General features: G+C 38.5%; 1 protein-coding gene and 2 long non-coding RNA genes across 13 annotated transcripts in view; 2 read left to right on the forward strand and 1 right to left on the reverse strand.

Moving 5' to 3' along the window:
* Positions 1-19,482, reverse strand: part of BCAS3 (BCAS3 microtubule associated cell migration factor) — a 370,473-nt gene that overhangs the window by 294,324 nt on the left and 56,667 nt on the right. For all 11 annotated transcript variants that reach the window (XM_075113182.1, XM_075113180.1, XM_075113185.1 and 8 more), the window contains 2 exons: positions 6,901-6,977; positions 5,017-5,100 (listed from right to left, as the gene is read on the reverse strand). In XM_075113182.1, the coding sequence (XP_074969283.1) occupies positions 5,017-5,100; positions 6,901-6,977 (161 nt within the window). The remainder of the gene's footprint in view (positions 1-5,016; positions 5,101-6,900; positions 6,978-19,482) is intronic.
* LOC142066135 (uncharacterized) lies at positions 1,411-5,006 on the forward strand. Its single transcript, XR_012663613.1, has 3 exons — positions 1,411-1,538; positions 3,217-3,369; positions 4,467-5,006. It is a non-coding gene; the product is annotated as an uncharacterized LOC142066135 (long non-coding RNA).
* On the forward strand, positions 7,069-18,150 carry LOC142066134 (uncharacterized). The gene is made up of 3 exons (XR_012663612.1): positions 7,069-8,114; positions 9,031-13,118; positions 15,001-18,150. It is a non-coding gene; the product is annotated as an uncharacterized LOC142066134 (long non-coding RNA).

Here is a 19,482-nt window from a genome sequence, read left to right on the forward strand (position 1 = left end):
GATTTTAACAGCGGCAAATTCGGAAGACTGAAAAACATAACATAAAGCAGATAATGGTATCTGAGGAACAGACCTAAAATAGACCCAATGCCATCACAAGAATGCATTTCAACAGACACTTTCCTTACAAAAACTGACAAGGCAGTTTTCTGGCCAATAGTTAAAATCGTATAAAATGCACTGGTGGTTTATACAGCAGGAGAGAGAACTCGGTATAGAAGTACTATACGGCTAAATACCGATGCAAGTTAAAAGGCTGAGAATTGTAACTGACCTATTTTAGAAAATATCTTTAATATTATAACTAGAGAAATCAGATGACAAAGTGCCAAGTATAAATTTATAGATCTCTAGAAAAAGATTAACACGCTTATCTAGCAAAATGAATTACCGTTACGTGTTAGAGGAGACAGTGACTGCAGGACAACTGAGAAGTAATAGGTGTACAAAGATGTGGCCGAGGCCATTAGCTCAGAACTATCAGTGCAAAACCATTACGGCACTTACTTCTTTGTGCTATGTGTATATTTGCAAAAACTTCTCTGGTAATCTTTAACCTTTCCCATGCCATATCAGCTGTCCCCTCTATCCATTAGAGCTAATGACCCTGCTCTCACATAAGCTGTTAGTACTCATTAAGAAGTTATCAGGTAACAAGAGAAAACAGATGCAGCTTTTGCTAAATCACTTTACCACTATAGGATTAAAAGATACGGAGAAAGAATCAACTAAAGAAGTTATGAGGTGAGAAGAACTTGGTTTATAATTTGATGCCAGACATTCGACAGACCAAATACATTTTAAACGAAATAGGTTAAAGTTTGCACTGTCCCTGTTCTTTTGTCATCGGTGGGAACTTGCCAGTGCGCGCTCTGTGAAGTTTTCTTATAACTAAAATACTTGATCCGGTTCCTTTCGTAAGCGAGGATGGACGTTGTTGAAACACACAGATTATTTGTATGCTCACATGTCCCCTATCTGCTTAAAAATAGGACTGTTCACATTCATTCAAATATAGAGAAACACATATATTTAATTAAAATAAATGTATGCACTCATACCTCATTTAATTGAAAAATAAGTACAATTTTAATTAGATGAAAAAATTAAAATGCATCATTCAGTGCCTGTTAGGCTGTTTTGTTCCAACAGAGGTTTTAGTGACAAAACAATATATTGTTCCTGTTTCTCATAATAAATAAATTTTACATTATTTATTTGTTTACAAATGAAAAATCTATAGAAAGCAGAAAGAGACAGCAAGAAGATATGCCTTGGTAATCAACAATACGAAAGCCTCACGGCTAGTTTGAACAAAATGAACATACAATCAATTATAGAGTCAAGTTCAAACGAAATGTTTGTTGAAATGCTCATGTTTCCCAAACATGTTTCCCTTTCCTGCTCTTGCCCATATTCTGAAAAGAGGTAGGACAGGAAAGAAAACCTGTTAGGAAATCCTTCCGGAACAGCACGGCAGTTTGCCCGCCGGGAGTACATCACATGGAGCAGGTCTGCATGAGCACCGCTTGGATAAGGTGAGTTGAAACATGACTCACCCAGGGACACGCTGGGACCAAACCGCTCTTCAACAAGACGTACAAAAAAAGCAAGTGTGGAGACATACGAATGTCTTTTCCTACGTCCCCTTCCTTGCGGCATCCAAAATGGATAAATATGGATAATTACGACAAGCAACTTCACATTTGGATGCTTATTTAAAGCCAAGCACCTGAATGTTGTCCCATCACTAATACTGTTAAGTATTAATGGGGTTTATTCTGAAACATGTTCTATGTCAATACTACTGTATTTGTTCAACTGGAGAGAAAAAAGATTCTTTTTCCCATAAGGAACAACATTTTCATTTTTCCAAACACAGCAATTTTTATCTTTGCTAAAAATTGACTTAAATCAAAATCTTGACACGCTTCCTATTTCCAGAAATTTTCTGTTTGGCCAAATTACAGAAATTATCAAAGCTCTTTAGAACATGAAGAGACAGAAAGCCACCAAACAAATGTGGGGAAATGAACATAAGAGACCGAGCTGGAAAAAAACCACGTGTTTTTCCCAGCAAGAGCAGAAAGCAGTGCTCTTGCAAGATGCATCTAAGGAGAAACAGGAGAAAGTTCAAGGCCCAAAATAAAATCCTTCTAGGAATCAGAAGTCGAATGGGAAGATAACGTAACGGAATTCTTCATAATGTTACCAGAACAACAAGGATTTTGGCACCAGTAAACACCACACCCAAACACAACCATGATTTTGACCTCAGTATTCTTGGTTAACGGGGCAGCTTCTGACTCCTAAGCTCTTTGATGAAGGAGGAAATTTATTTGCTGCTGATCAAGTATAGTACACAGTAGTACATCACACTGAGGACAAACCCATCCTGCACTACCAGGACATTCAAAAATGTTTCTCAAAGGGAATACCATTACAAATAATGTTCTGTACCACCATTAAGAACTTCTCCAGAGGATCTGAAATGTAATTCTCAAAAAGTGACCCTGTTGAAATTACTCTTTGCTCTCAGCTTTATCTTCCTCCTTTACATGAAGGTTCTTTCACTTCCTTCAATAAGAAACTGGCACCCAAACAGAGAAAAGGCTGTAACCCAAGATAATCTGGCAGGAGAACAACTTTTGTGGAACCACTTCTGAACCAAAAAGCAGCAGTGCAGGGAACAAGAAAGGACATCCACTTTCAAAAAAGCTAATACATCTGCTGATCAAAGCAAATGAATTACAACCCATTGCAGGCTGATAAGATATAACAGCAGTAGAGGTTTATAAACGAAGACCTACTTGCAGGGAGTCAAGTTAATGGTGAGGTAATGAGATGGACAAAGAGCAACACATATTAGGCATATACGTTTGCCAACAAGAAACTCAACATTTCAGTTGTAAGAGATGAAAACTTGCTAGAGAGTAAGCCAAGATTCAGTGAAATCAGTAATAAATTAAACATTTCAGATTTAGTGTTGCTTACTCAGACATGAATAACAAATTAATAGAGTAAGGCTGAGATATACTCAAGAGCCAAATCCTGTGAATATTTAAAAGTATATTAGTATTAATCTTGTCTATTACAGTAACATCCAACAGCCAGTCGAGAGCAAAAGCAATGTGCTCCACAAAATACAAAGTTGTACAGAGATTGTGCTCTTGTGATTATCTGATTTCCTAACTTTCACTCTTGCTCTCTGTACAGAGGCTACCAATCTTTTTCTTCCCTATGATTAGAAACACATTTTATCTTCAGGAACTATTCACATGATGCAACATCTCTACTTCAGTATCTGCACACGTGCAGCATAATGTAGGAACTCCTGGATTATTATCCTTGGCTAGTACTCCTCAGGAGGTAAGGTCATCATCTTGGTCCTTACTGGCTTTGAAACCTAGTTATCCACTGCCTTTGGGGGTAAGGGCTATAACAGATGTCCTCCCTTTACAGATTTTTATAGTCTGTCCAAAAAAATTAGACAGAATAGCGCTTAGTCCTTCAATGCCTACTGGAATGCTTTGACGGTCATTATATGGTTTAAGAAAGCTTTGGCCTGTTCTTCAGTCATGACTAGGCTTGGCTTTGGCAGTACAGTGATCAGCCTGTAAGATTTTACCACATCTGATCATAACTGTGGCTGATCATGCTAAGCCAGTTGGTTTTTCAAACTTATCTGTGCTATAAAAAACATGTTAATGATGCTGAGATTGAAGAAGTATGGGGAGATTTTCCCCCATTTTTGTGTTGCCTTTTTTTTTTTTTGCTGATGGTGAAAGTATGCAGAGATACAGCAAATTTCAGAATTTCAGGTGCCTTCAGAAGAGCAGCAATTCAAGTTCTCCTCAACAATGTAAAAAACTGTGATTTTTCTCCTCCTCCAGCCACAGTGAGATCGTGTCCAAAGCTATGCTGATGGAATATGTGTTTTTATGTTTTGTTTTTACATGAGATGGCATGCCCTGTGTCTCTCTTTGTGGGTTCTTGTAACTGTTGTTTTCTTCAGTGACGCTGAGCTTTCTGTTCTGTGCTGTCATTTAATTCCTATTATTAGATTTGTTTTGTTGTGCATATCAGAAATGAAAAGGCTAGTGGTTACAATGAAAGCTTGTAATCAGCACGAAGTTTGCCAGACAATGCCAAAACTCACTTTGCGTGTGTGTGTGAGAAAAAGAAATTACTTGGCAAAATGTTGCAGGCAAGTCTTCAAGGAAAGGAGCGGCGTGGGGGGGGAATAGTAAAACAATAGTTCTGCATACTCTTTTAGCTTGTTTAAGATTTTTCCAAGCCATAGTCTTCTTTTGGTACTATGAAAACCCAGACATTTCTCTGAAAACAGAGAGGTATTATAATGGCATCTGAACTAAGAAAACTAGGCAATGGAACCTCTACATAAACAGTCATTAATAAACTCTAACCTTCTCTTCATTAATAAAACTCTAACCTGCTCTTCTTAGAAAGGCTGGACTAGATGATCCCTGAGGTCCCTTCCAACCTGTGATTCTGTGATTCAGAGAAAGCTGCCAGGTAATTACTTAGCTCCGGCACTGCGGTGTCATCCTTCAGAGAGATTAAAACATATAATGCTTGTGTGATTGAGTCCAAAAAGCACCAAGCACTAGTAAAGTCAGTCTGCATGTTGCTAAAAGGCTAGTAATTCACAGTGTTGATTTCTAGTCATGCAAACTTGCAGTATTATGAATAGCCTTTATACAAACCCATTTTAATATGATCTTCCTATAACAGGGATCACTAATACGAATAGCTGTTCATAAATTTAAAAAAAAAAAAATCCGTTCAGAAGGACAGGAATACTTTGCGAAAAACAAAGAGATTTGCAGGATCGGGCCCATACGCACGGTGCTAACGCTAGCGTGTTTCTTACTGTGTTTTCCTCTTTTGTGAATGGGGGGGCGGGGAGGGCGATGACACACAGTACAATTCAGCAGGGAAACCTAATAATTATCTTACATGATAACCTCTCCCAGCAGCAGATGATGTACTCACTTTGGCAGCACTAATGACTGTGGCAGTGTAAGACTGAATGTTGTCTCCACAGGCTCCACCACGGGATTGATGGCATCGGATCAGCTACAAGAAGACAGACAGCAACCAAGTAACTACTATTAAACTACACAAACCCATAACCCATTACCATAGCTCTTATTTATCATGTACAGTGGTGTGTTTTTTCCTACAAATAGCAAAAAGCCCTGCTGAGACACTTAACCCCTTTTTATAATCTTCTGGGTGCCACCCAGACTGTCGCGTACTTAACTCCAGTTTTCAATTACAAGATGAGTAGTCACTAAGAATTCATAAACTTTGAAATGGTGGGATTTTTGGTCTGGCAGCAATACCACAAATAAATTTAAATAAATATAATCAAAAGCTTTAGCCCTGTATATGTAACATTAAATATCAGACATTCTAAGAATATCAGTGTGGCTTTCTCCTCCTTTTGAAGACCAGCAAGCAAAGAAATGACAAAGGAAAAGAGCTACTTTAAACTTTACATTTAATAGATTACAGGAATGTACATGGCGTTTACTCTGTATTGCCTTCCTTCAAAATTAATAAATCAAAACAAGACTCTTCTACCTGCCATCAACCTACAAAAGCAGGTTTTTGCCTTTGAACACTTACAATAGAAACTGTGTTTCTGACTAAATAAAATGGCAAAAAAACTACAGATATTTGCTGCTTGTACACAGAACAAGTCAGCTGAACTGTTTTAGCTAAAAGAAAATTAAAAATCACTGTAAGATGTATTTGTTTCTGCAGGCTTTCCTTTCCTGCTTATATTTAAGTACCTAAATAAAAATAGTTAAACTAGGGGGAAAGGGGAAGTCCACAGTGAATATACCTGGGAGCACACAACCCGTTTAAATTCCTTTTGTGATATAATTCTTTAGCTGATCAGTAGCTTATATATTTGGCAGCAGTACTTTTTAAATCCCATGCTGACTGGTTAAGTTTTACAAAACCACATAGGCGTGGCATTAAAGGAAAGGCAGGCCTGAATTTGGAGAGAAATCAGTTGCACTCGAAAAGGTGCAACAACAGATATATTTCTAAAGTCTGCCCCTCTGATGACAATTTCTGGTTCAGCTCTAGAAACAGTTATGCAAGTCACAGGTGGAAGGGAGAAAAAACATCTGCTTTGAAATAAAAATAAGGCATCAGAAGCTGAATTTAAAGTTTTCAAACACTTCAAGCTTTAAGTACACAATCCCCTCTCTGAGCTAGGGCTGGGTTAAAAGGGATTTTTTTTTTTTGCTTGGGATCTATTTTCTTCTTTTCCCTCTAGAAATATGAAAAATTATTTTAACACTTTCACTTTTTTTTCCTGGAGCCTAACATTTTCAGCAAAGGTGTTAAAAAGTGGGCATTTTAATGCTACTTCCTAACCTACAAAGTGCATTGCTGTGCTGTTTCAGACAAGCCCACTTGCTTTGTCCAGACTCAGTTTCCCCAAACAGAACTTAGGAATCCTCATCACTTGCCCACCTCTCAGAAGTGCCTATAATTAAGTGCTTTAAGCTTTTAAAATACAAAACGGGTTGATTATTGAGTGCCCTCACTGAAAACACATGTTGATGACCGTCTTCTCTGCCTACAGTGCTCCCAAATTCATGAGCTTAAATCAAATGTGCAGAGTAAAAATATGACATCTGTGAAAACCAAAGCACAACCAGTGTGGGTCGAAGATTAGGTTTGTCATCATTATTCAAGTCCTCTTTACAGATCCTCTTTACAGTCCTCTTTACAGATCACCTACCTTTTTTCTGAGAATCCTTCTTTTGTCCCCCCCCCCCCCCAAAAAAAAAAAAAAAAAGCTAGAATGAAACCTAGAATCAGAGTATTTTTTAAAATTAAACCTTTCCTTACCTTATTTTCTGCATAAGCAAGCCAACGGCTTCCAAGAGCAATAGGATTCATGTTGGGCCCTGGACAAGGATAGCAGCCTGAAAAGTTTTAAAAGGCAACATTAAGAAATATCTTAATGACTTCTTACAAAGAATTTTATTTATTGCCAAGAAAACAAAAAGTCTAAACAAAAACCTTTCAATTGCTAATATCACTCAGTAAATGCTCGCATTTTTGTTCCTAAAGATAAGACTGTGGTTAGATGAGCTATTTTGAACACTTAATTATGTGTAAATACTCATTTCTCCTTATGTTTGCATTTTTTAGTGCCATTTTGATACAGTGGGGTAAGGGGAATATTTAGAAGTTGACTGGATTGGTTCCGTATCTTCACATTTTAATTAATTTTATTTGATTAATATCTTTCTATTGGTCAACAGTTTCAGTTAGCTTCAATCTCTTCTAGACTTTTGTGGTATGAAAGGGTGTATTGTGCTTCTGGTTTTAATAATTCTATATACAAGCCCTTAGACTCTCAAAAGACCTTTGCACACACTTAATTTGACACTGTGAGTGAATTTGTAATTCCTTTAAAATCAGTGGCAGATTTTCCATTTTCACCTGCATTTCATTACCTTCATACTCTCATTTAAAATAGACATATACACACAAAGATGAACTTAAAAGAGAGGACTATTCCTGAGGATTGAAAGGTGAAAATACTTATAACAGAAAGCCACTGAAAATAGCTGTGAACAAAAATATGGCAAGGCTTAAGATGAGTAAGGCTGACATTAAATGTAATTTAATATATGAAATCTGAGCTTAAAAAAAAAAATGTAAAATTCCCCCCCCAACAACCACCAAGAGTATCACACTACTAAGTATTTAAATCAAAAATACGGAATTTTAAATTATTGAAAACAATTAGATAATGCTTAAACATAAGTGAAAAGCTTAAGCAGTCTACAATTAAAAGTAGCATGGTGACCCTCATCCTAATAGTTATTACTGTCCTATTTCCATGTCCTGTTCCCCCTCCTTTGTTTTTCATTGGTATAGATTAAGCTCTTTCGGTGGACGGCTGCTCTTCCTACATCAACGTGTAACCCTTGTCTGTATTTATTGCTCAAATCCTACTGGTGTATCTGACCTTTAGTATTCCAGCCCTGGCACTGTAAGCGTCCATGCTGCGTGGTTCCAGCAGGCTGATTTCAGTGGGATCCTTTGTCAAGGTAAGAGTCTGAAAGTTCAGATACTGAAGTCACACGGATCAGGCCACAAAACTGTTTACTGATTAGGGCCCTGATAACAAGATTTGAGCTTGACTGTTCAAATTTAAGCTAGTAAACTAAGGCCTTCAGCCACGTGCATAACACCATTTACTAGACCTAAATCCATCCTTGTATGTTAAGAAATACATATAAAAAAAGAAATATCGCATAAGGGGGGAGAGAAGGGGGGGAAGGAGGGGACTACCAAGGGAATGGTTAATCTCCGTTTTCATCAGTTCTTAGGCTAATATAGACAATTTAGTAATTCATATTCTGTCACTGGTTGGCCAAGAAACAAAACGTTTAAAAACTTAGACATGTGTGTCTCATTTAAAGGAGCCCTGGTTAGCTGATCCTGTATCACAGGCATAAGGAGCACTGAGATCAGGCAAACAGCGTTTTAGAAGAACACATATAACCAACAACTGCAATTGATTGCACAAAATCCTACACTGCATTCTGAGAAGTAACATATTTTAAAAAAAAATAGAGATAGAGCTAGCTAAGCCTCCAGTTCCCCAAAGCCTCTTCTGTCAGACTCTTGGATACTGACCTGCCAACCACAGCGAAAAAAAGCAAACCTATTTGCCATTGTCTCTTACAAATACCAGGGTATTTTCAAGCAGGCCCCCAAATTGTCCAGAGCATTTAGTGAGGACAACAGGCTTTTAGAAGTTTAATGGCACTATTTTCAAGGCTTTAGAATGGTGAAAAAGGTGGGGGGAGAGTGTTAACTATAGCACAGAGGTGTAAGCTTAAACTGACATTAAACAACACTTAAAGACACAGTTGATGGCATTTTGTTGGGCACGTGCAGAAACAGCTGCTATACTGTTCATGCCGTCTAACATAAACAGCTCCTTATTTCATTTTTTAGAGAACAGCCATGAGAGTATTGCAAAATTCGAAAGATCATAGCAAGCTATTTCAAAGGTCATAAAGCAATGGAAGGCAAAAAGCAGCGATTCATCCAATTAAATCCATCTCAGGCCAGGAAAGCAAAACCAAGTGAATATTTTGTAAGGCCTTATCACTGCCTCACTCTCAGGAAGGAAAACGAATTCTGAAGAGATGATGCCACAATTGTTATTGCGTTCCAGAAGTGCATAAAATGTGGGTAGCCAGAGCCTGTTAAGTAACAAAGCAAGTGAAAAAAGGTTGTAAATAGGACTCTGGGTTGTAAATACAAACATGTTCTTCCAGTGACATTATAGATCAGGACCAGCGAGGTTTTAATGCTGACTTCTGCTTCAGCAGTTCTTACCTGGGTCAGTAAAGACATTCAGGTCCCCCAAACTTTATTTATTTTTCTTCCCTTTCATGTATAAAATCTATCATTAAACACTGTCAGATGATAGTCCTCATCATATAAATCTCTACAGTGACTTTAGAATCAGTCACTTGCATTTCCCAAATGCTGCAAGCACCTCATAACATCCTCGCAGCAGAAAACACAAGGAGTATCAGCCAACAGATGCACCCTAATGACAAAAGCCCAGCAATTCAACAACTCAGAACAAAAAGAAACATCTGCTTGGAAAGGGAGCTGTTCTCAATTACTTCAGGGAACTGAAGTAAATGAAGACCTACAAAAAAGTATTATTTTTCAAATAAAATTAATCAAATAAAACGTGTAGAGCTATCAGAAAAACTGCAAATGTCTTCCCCAAACCCACTGTTGGTAGTTTGTTCCATGAACTGGACTCAGTCAATCAGACACAGCCCCACGGACAAATCAGCCAACGCTAATAATAACCTCCACAGGGGTCAACAATTCAACTCAGTACTAAACTCTACTCTCCAGATACGAAAAACAGCATAAAAAAAGAGCTATTTCCTCCCTTTCTTTTCTTTGCAAGTCTCTGCATTTTGGAAACTTGAAGCAGCACAAGGATAAACAAAGGGTTATACTTTATGGGAAGGAAAAGCAAATTGTTTTTCTGCTTTCCAAAAAAACAGCTGGAGTCAGCAGAACATCATCTACTAGGCAAATGAAAAGACAGACACAGCGTGACCTATCAAGCTCGGCCATCCAATCGTTACCAGCCTAACTCTCTTAAAGATTAACTTCTATTTCTACTAAACTTCAAAACAACTGAGGAAAAATCCATTCTAAGCAACAACAGCAGCAATTTTAGCATGTTTACAATAGGAACGAACATAATGAGAATGCAGAACTAACTGTCAAGAAGACCAAAGTTTCCAAGTTTTAATGACAGTATGGAGAGGTCATCCAAGAAAAGATCACTCGGTGAAAGTCCTTCCAAAAGTACAGCAAATCAAGCAAGTACGAAAAAACATCTGACCTTAGAATAAGCTTTACTGGGGCTATCATCCAGAAAAATATAGGTGAAAACCTACTGGAAACTATTTACAATGTTTTTAAGTACCCAGTTACTCTCTCCCTCTGTGCTTTATAATGACACACAGAGGCAATGCACTACTTCAAAGCTGTGAAAAGGCAAAAGAAGAAAAATACTCTTTTGAAAGTCTGAATTGGAGTGCAAGCTTTTCTGTTAACTTGGTTAAGTTCCTACGCCCAAGGACTCCAACCAGTGCTGGCCTAATCAACTCTGATGAATACGAAACGGGCTTCAGGCTCCCTCCGCGCAGGGACTTGTCTAACAGCGGAGGACTTCACGGACAGCACCCCGGGACCTCATATTCTGTGCCTTGGTTTTCCAAGGTGCAGGTTTTACCTCCACCAAAATGTTACTGTAGGTAAATTCTTCAGGATTACAATTTCTTAGTTTATCCCCATCTTTTTTTTTTTAAATAACTGAGTTATAAAATTCTACTCTGAAATAAGCACGTACTTTGTGACTATTTGGATTCAAAGATGGTTTTAGCTTTCTTGCTGCTGTGCTGACTTTATATATTTGGTTTTGCTGAGAATACAGGGATCTTAAGACGTTAAAATTCTCCGAAGAGCTATACAAATGTTTGCTTAATGAGTGAGCAAAGAGAAGGCATGTTTATTTTACATTATTTTTCAATACTTCTATGAAAATCTCTACCACCCTTTAGAGATTCATATCCATATGCCCATAATAAACAAAATCACCTCCTCTACTCATTCTGAAAACTCACAGAAATACGCACTTCTCTGACTCTGGATCTTTCCATTGATCTATGCTCCTACAGAAAACCAAGGCTCCAGTCCTCCTCTTAAACTGTTTTTAAAAAGCTCATCCTCTAGCTTCAATAATGGCAGTGTGAATACACAGACGGCAGCCAAGAAGAGAAAAGCAACACATTCCTCTCCTCCCACTTAGCTTTTAAACAAACAGCGCATTGGGAAAACACTGCTAGGAGGAACAGGGCCATTAAAAGTCATGTCAGCTATAACAGAGATTAAGCCAATAAATCACAAAACATGCCACTATGAAAACTTGGACCATTTGTACTGGGGCAGCTCTTTGTCAAGCTCCACAGCTTTTCTGTGAGAAAAAAAGCTTAAAAAGACAAAAATATATATATATACACACACACACATATATATCTGAGTCTATATATATATACACTCAAAAGCCCAGTATGGGATGGAGAGTTGGGGGCTAAACATTGCAGGGATTCCCAATATGCATAAAAACTTGGCAGCTTGGTACTTCACATCCAAGCACACAACCTTTGGAATCCCAGAGGCAATTAAAAGCCTATAGACATCCAAGCTTTCAACAGCTCCGTTCTTCAGGAGGACCAGAGCCATGCATCTCTGCTACCCATGATACTGCTGCAAGTCCAACTGGTGTCTTCAGATGTGTTCCGTAAATGAGCCCTTCTCAGTCACGGAGTATGGATGATGTATGTGCTCTGAGGGGCTCTGCATATATGCCAAATATAATACATACCAACATGACCTATTTAAAAACAACATGCAGTGGAGGTGGAGGACCAGTACTTTAATAACAGTCTTCCCCCAGAAGTGAGCATTATCATAGTTACGGCTGTAATTTTCCTTCTTCAGAAGCACCCTACACAGCCGGGATGGCCCCATTAATGAAGAGCTAAAGACTATCTTATCATTGCAAAGTATTTAGAAAGCAACGTTCCTGTCTAGAAAAATCTGATGCTCACAGTCAGAACTTGTCTGAGCTAAGTCTGACTTATTTTCAGTTTACAAAGCGATGTACTCACAACTGAACATGGCTCCTCACCCAGAGCACAGCTATATCCCCTTCTCAGACCTCGCTAGAACGCGTTGTCAAATGACATGCGGTGAACTGTTGCAAATTAATGTGTGAATGAATAAAGCTAAAAGGGAATGAAAAAGCCAAATCAGAAGCATCCAGAACACTTTTTCTTCAAATATATCCCAACATGCTTATCTTAAGACACTACCAGTTGTTTTTTAATTTCACAGTATATTGTAAGAACTCATTTGCTACCCTTATCTTTATAGTCCAGAAAAAGAAAAAAAAAAAATCTGTTTGCGGTACTTGCCAGGCTTTCATCCCCTCTGTTTTGACTTTGTTTTTGTTTTTAATGGAAACCATTTTAGTAAGTTGCTCTTTTCTGTCTCTTTTATTTTCCCTGTCAGTTTAATAGGAAAACTTCCTTTTTCCATAATTCTCACTGCATTCTTTTCCCCAATTCTCCCTGATTTTCTCTGCATTGATACATACTCATCCTTTTCTGGTATCAGTTATATGATTTATCCTCATCATTACTGTAGCTGTCTTTTTTAATGGCTACTCCACACCTGGTATCTGTGAGGAACGCACACTAGTGTCGTCCAGTTTTATTTCAAGCTACTCCTCTGTGTTTTATACAATACGTGGGTACAGGCGGCAGAATTACAAAATCTTCTTAGGATTCTGTCTCTAATCCCAAACCATGGAAGACATTACATCTCTTTCGAATATGAGGAATACGAGGCTGGGATAGGATACAGTCAGCAAACACAAGGAACACTGGTCAGGGCAGAGATCTCCAAGGCTAACCTACATCCTAAGGCAAAACTAGGTAAGTGAAACCTTGCTGAGAAAGCTGGATAAACAAAGGTTTTTCTGTTTCAGTGTTTGGAGAGGTTCACTGCAGATGACATATGCCATTTTAGAAGTAGAGTGTTTTTAAACACAGTTTTCTAAGCAAATTCCACAAGGCATAAATCTTTTCAACCAAAATTATTTGCCTTTAATCATTGGAGGTATTTGCCAGATATCACTTTAAAAAAATCTGTGAAGCAGTGGTATTGTGTGTTTTTAAATTAACAGCTACAATAACCCACTAAAGGTATGCTACTTCTCAGTCACTGGATATAGCTTATAATCAGTTAGTAATTTTTTCTAGGCCTTCTGAAATATACGGCACGCTATAGTAATAATATTACAGAACTACGTTCTTAAGCCTTGCCAGAAAACAGATCCATGACAGAGAGCACACAAAGCATATATACAGTAAATAACGGGTAGAGTGATACTGTTGTTGCAAAAGCGTTGTTTATTCCAAGGAAAACAAATCATATAAGTTGTTTTATCTAATATTCTTTGTTTGTTTGGGGTTGGTTTTTTTTTGTTTAGCATCACCAAGCAAAACGAATTTATTTGTTTATAAACTGTATAAAGTAATATTGTTTATAAATTCCTCTGGGTTCCTTCTAGATGAAAGGCCCTATGTAAATGTTATTTACTCTCACACTGTCACATACTTTCCAAAACTCTTCTATTGTTCTTGTACTTCCTTCTGTTTAAGTATCACCCATAAAAACTGAGCAAAAGAGCAAACCAGCAGGATGCACCCTACTGTGAAATCATGCTTGCCATCCAGGGTCTTTTTCTTTTAAATCATAATAGAGTTATCACTACTAAAACACTAGAAAAAATAAATAATCTAGAAATAAAGTGAAAAAGTAAAGCTACGAATGCTACATATACCGTCATCACCTGCCTTTGCAGGGCAGTATTTATAATACACATCATGTGCACAACAGACCCAGCCCTGCAACGAATCGCTTTTGGTGCTGTCCTGGCTCGGAAGAACAGAATTCCCTCACACAAGCTTGGGGAAGGACCACAGGTTTAATTTATGATCATCATTATTAATATTATTATTATGACTACTCCTACTACTACTATTCCAGAGACCTCCTTTCCCTGTCAGTTCTATCATGGCAGTTTTAAGTATTGGACTGTGACTCTCTATAGGTCTAAGACCCATACCACAGCTTTTACTAAAAATATCTGTGGCCTTTAACGTTTATTAGGCTTGGCTGTTTAATTTAGCACAAACTTGACTGATTTCAGGACAAACTATATTTTAATCTCGGGTTTACTTTCTTTTTTTGGTCATAGAATTGACAGTGATAAATAATAATGTTACTATAGAGGTGGTTGTTCCTGTACAGGACAATGTCAGTAAGACGGCTTTGTTTTGGCCTTTAACATTAAGGATTTGGGTGCTTTAGATAAAAATACCCCACACAGAAACAAACAGCACTTCCTGTACTATGTATAATTTTTAAAACTGTCAAACCCAGGAGATATGATACATATACATCTTGGGTACCAATGCCTTGTTTCTGTCTTTAAGTGATTTTTCTCTTGTATTTACTCTTTCCTGCAATATAACAAAACACCCTGTAAGCAACAGAGACATTTGTTTCCATAAATCCACCACGTCGCCCTAAAGACCTTTTCAAAAAGCATTTCAACATTATCGTGTAATAGCAATACGCTGATTCCCACATTCAGGAAAACACGTTCTTATAAACAGCACTGTTAAAAAGTAAAAGCAAGATCAAATCAACATTGCTCAGTGAACGCAGTTACGAATTACGTGAAGGAGCGTGTGTTTATGTGTGTGTGTGTGTGTATAAAAATAAAAACTGCTTATATACAATTCACAGGAACATACTTGGCTTCTCTTCACTGATCAAGAAAACACTGTGAAACAGGAGCTCGCTTCCCACCTGCCTTAAGGACTTTCGATCTAAACTGAAGAGTCTCCCTCCACAGACACAGGAATCCTATCAATTATTATACCATGTGGGATGGCCAGGATAAATGCCACTCACCGATCACAGCTGAGAACGGAAACGTACAAACAGAACTGCCTGAAGAATGTAACTCTTCAGGCATTAAACCTTTTCATAAGACAGCCAGTGTTTTTACTTCAAAGCAAAGAGATCAAACTGCTCCCTGTGTGCCGATCAGGGAAAAGGAATTCTAACAAAGCTAACAAAAACGTACAAAAAAAGCCTAGATGATTTCCAGATCAGACCTGTGACAAACTGAAACCACCGTATTATTTCTTGCATGTGAATGTCAGTAAAAAAAAGACGACCAAATCCAAATTGCAGATTGGAGTATCAAACACCGTTTGGTTTGGGGGTTTTTTATTTATTTTGAGAGGTGCAGGTAGGGTACGTGTAACATATAGTGAATAATTTTTGGCTTGTGGTTAGGCAAGTCTTTTGAGACTTTATACACAATAAAGTACTCTGACTAAAATCTGGAAAATTACCTCTTAAGGCTCTAGCTGTACAGCATCAATAGAAATGTGGTGCCAGCTAATGGCTGCAATAACTGTCTTCATCCCCAGAGAATAATGGATGGAAAAATATATCAATATGAGGAGTGGAAGGGCCAGAGAAACAGAGCAGGCGCTAGTTATCGGACACAAAGATGATGCCACATGCATGATGTTATCTGTGATAATCTTTACTTAGGGCCCAGGGGGTGGAAGGGTATTCTTTACAGAGAAGAAAGTATCCATCAGGCCATATTCATAATCATCAATGTTCCACTAAGTAAGCATTTTTGGAGAAGGGTTGAGGGAGCACTGATGTAATAGAAATCAATTAAATTCAGCTTTTCTGCATCTACTGTTTAGAGCAAAGTAAGGAAAAAAAGCATGTGCATCGCTTTCGCCTCTGATCGTTCAGTCATATGCAGTATTCAGAAAATGGCTCTGTAGGAAATCTTAAGTGAACCACAATAAAACTCATAACTATTTAAAAATCTATTTAAAATCCACACCTTGACATTCACAACTACCGAAGGAAATAAACTGTTACTATAAGCATCAAATGTATGTTTCCAGTTTGGCCTCGTGAGCACTTAAAATAGCGCAGGATGCGAAATTACTGTTTGGCTTTATCTTCCCCTTGATGCAAGGCCTTCCTTAACGAAATGGAGTTGGCTCCCAGCGTAAGCACAGCAGAGAACGGAGCGCTGTATGAAAGTTACTGCCACGAGCTCTTTGCAGACGGATGCTATGCCTTTCCTTAGCAGACATTTGAAAATAAGAATACCTCACAGGGTAGATTATAGGATATCCTGGTAATTTTGCCACAATATCTACAGTACGTTCTCCTTCAAGTTTAAGCACCTGTCTTAAATTCACACACGATGACTATGTGTGCGAGCACCTGTACAATCAGTTTTTGGTACAACAGGCACAAGTGAAATGTGCTGGCTCTCTGCCATTCAAGTCAAATCAGCACATTTCCATCAAATCACAGCCAGGAAAAAAAAAATCAGTACTATGTCAAATTTGCTCAAGAAAAATCAGGAAATGCAGGAGTTAAACATTCCAACAGTAGCACGAACTTGACCGTGTTCTACATCCTGAATATTTTATGGTATATTTATTACAACAATATATTAAGCTACACATTCAACCACAAAAACAAAAACAGAAAGACAAATACTACTCATGTGCAACACAGCTGCATTAGCATTTCTCAGGAACACCAAACTTCAGAATTCCTGACACTGTTTTTAATTGTACATTCTGCATTTAATTTCTCCATATAAATAGTCAACAAAATGGACGAAGGCTTCTGCTTAATTATGTTTGCTTCTTAGCTGTCTCAGGGAGGTTTTAAGGCTCTGATACCACTTAGCTGATATGGACGGAAGATGTGATTTCCGCATCATCACCAAATCCTCTTAAAAAAAAGACAACCAAACAAAAAACCCCAAACTTCTTTTCCTACCCAGTGGTTTACACAGTAACAGAAACACCTTCAAAGAGCTAGTGATCCTCATTTCATAGTTTTGACCCTTTATTCCATTTCTTCTGACCAAAAGCAGTCAGATAACACAGCTGAGAATCTTCTTCATGACGAAAAATTCTCTGGGCAGCCAGCGACATTCTTAGTGCCACTGTCCAGCGGAGGGGCACCAGGATGGATCCAGATGGGACTGTGCTAGCTGACTGTCCTGCAGAGCAGGGATGCTCCAGTAATGCAAACAGAGCAGCCTGTAAAAGCTTTGGCCTTTTCAGGGATTTCTACTTTTCCAATTTAAACTGACACTGCCCTTTCCTAAATGTAGAAGAAAAGAAAAAGAAAAAAGAAGCACAGCAAAAGAGTCCGTTTGCTGGCCAGTTGGCTGGCTGCAGCTAACTGGGCAGCTCATTTACATCAAATTTCAAATACATTGGACTAACTTAAGCCTTTAAAGATATACTCTTAGGTCGAAGAGATTGCAGCACAAATGAAATCTGAATGCTTAGACAAAAGCTTTACTGCGGCCTTCAACACGCCAGAGCGTAACACCCGCTTGATAGCACAAGCTACTAAGAGAAAAAACTAAGGTTCAAAATCCTCAGGACAAGTATTCACCAGCACAGGTCCAAGAAATGCATTCATCTAGGGAAAACGCACACATGGTTTTGCCCAGTCACACCCCATCGCTGGCCATGGGCAAGCCAGGGTGGCGACAGGGGAAGGGCTGTGGTGGCAGCAGCTCCAGCCGCTCACTCGGTCCTGCAGCTTTCCAAAAAGCCCAGTACAAAACGTGGGGTGTCTTTAACAGAGCTTTGGGACCCCAGAAGTAGAAGAAAGTTTGAGAACATCTTGAGTTTCTTGTATTAAAAACGCAGCACAGCTGGCGAAACAGGCTGCGAACAGTGGTGTTTCAGGAGTTGGGTTTTACAAATCATTTGCTAAATATCTGCAAAAGCTTTATTTTATCCTCTTTAAATTCCATCACTGTTTCACAACAATTCACTGCAAATCTAATGTTATGGTTAGGAACAGGATATCCCTGTTCCTCAAAATACAATTCAGTATATTTTATTTAAAAAAACAAAACAAAACAAAACAAAACCCACAAACAAAAAAAAAGCCAACAAAAAACTGGAATTAGAAAAATCACAGGAATTGCCAAAATACACCCTTAACTGAGTTTGTTGGGTTTTTTTAAATTCTGATCTGAACTAAAGCAAGGCTTGTACCCTGATTCTCTTTGGTGGAATAAAAAGGAGGAGTGAGGAACAGTAGGACACAAACAAGTCTTTTCCCATTTGGCTCCCTTCGCCAAACCCCAGCAGACTCCTAGGATCTCACATCCATGTATAGGAAGAAACTGACACCTATTGGCAACTTTAATATTACTGCATAAAGCTGCTTTTCTTCAAACTATTACAAGACACAGCTTCTCCTAATAGATTTTTCTTTAAATACACAGTAATATAAAAAGATAATTTACGGCTTTTCCAATTATGACTGCAAATACATCCAGAAAATGTCAGACTCTCCTTTTTAACGCCACCACTCTGGCCCTTATGAAGTACATGATGATCCCTCAGTAATCTACAGATTTTAAGAGGCTATTCTAGTTGATAAACAGTAGCACTAGTCTCTAACCACTTGAAAAAATAAAATTTTCTTTTTTTTCTGGGGTGAATACTTTCTTGGTGTTTAGCATTATGACACAGACAGTCTTGGGAGCAGGTAAATGCCTCCCTAATCCTACCCACATTCTCTGACGGAGCAGAGCACAAGCAGTAGAAAACACACCATTTTTCTCCACTAACTTACCCATTGCTGTGTTACAGATGTTGAGGCAGCAAAGGGACACTTGAGTAGAGGAACGGCTTTTGGAGAGCACCTTACCCGTTACAACCAACTGCCGCCTCCTGAGGGGTTACGGCATCGGGTACAGAGGGATGAAGGGCAGTCCGAGCAAACGGTTCCTTCGTGCTCAAGAACTATGTGAAAGCACCTGCAGGCAAATACCCGCCTACAGTTTTTCTACAACAACTCTTCACTAACCTGCTTGAGCTTTGGGGCCTGCTACAGTAAGGACACATTAAAACCGAACCCCCCTCCCACACACAAACCCCCATGTACCTGGGCCTAAGGAACAACAGAACCCGCAAAGTGGGCAGATCGCCGTCGAGGTGTTTTCAAAGTGCTGCTTATGCGCACAACCTGAAACGCAAAACCTGAACCTTTTGCACATATCTGTGCAAAATGAACAAACGGATTTTTCAGCCACCTATGGTTGTCAGCGTAGGTGCTCTTCAAAACAGCGAGAAATTAGTTACAGCAATAATAAATATGGAAAAGAGCCAAGGATTCACAGAGTAACATCTG

This window comes from Phalacrocorax aristotelis, chromosome 18 (genome assembly GCF_949628215.1).
Source record: "Phalacrocorax aristotelis chromosome 18, bGulAri2.1, whole genome shotgun sequence".
NCBI classification, from domain to species: Eukaryota; Metazoa; Chordata; class Aves; order Suliformes; family Phalacrocoracidae; genus Phalacrocorax; species Phalacrocorax aristotelis.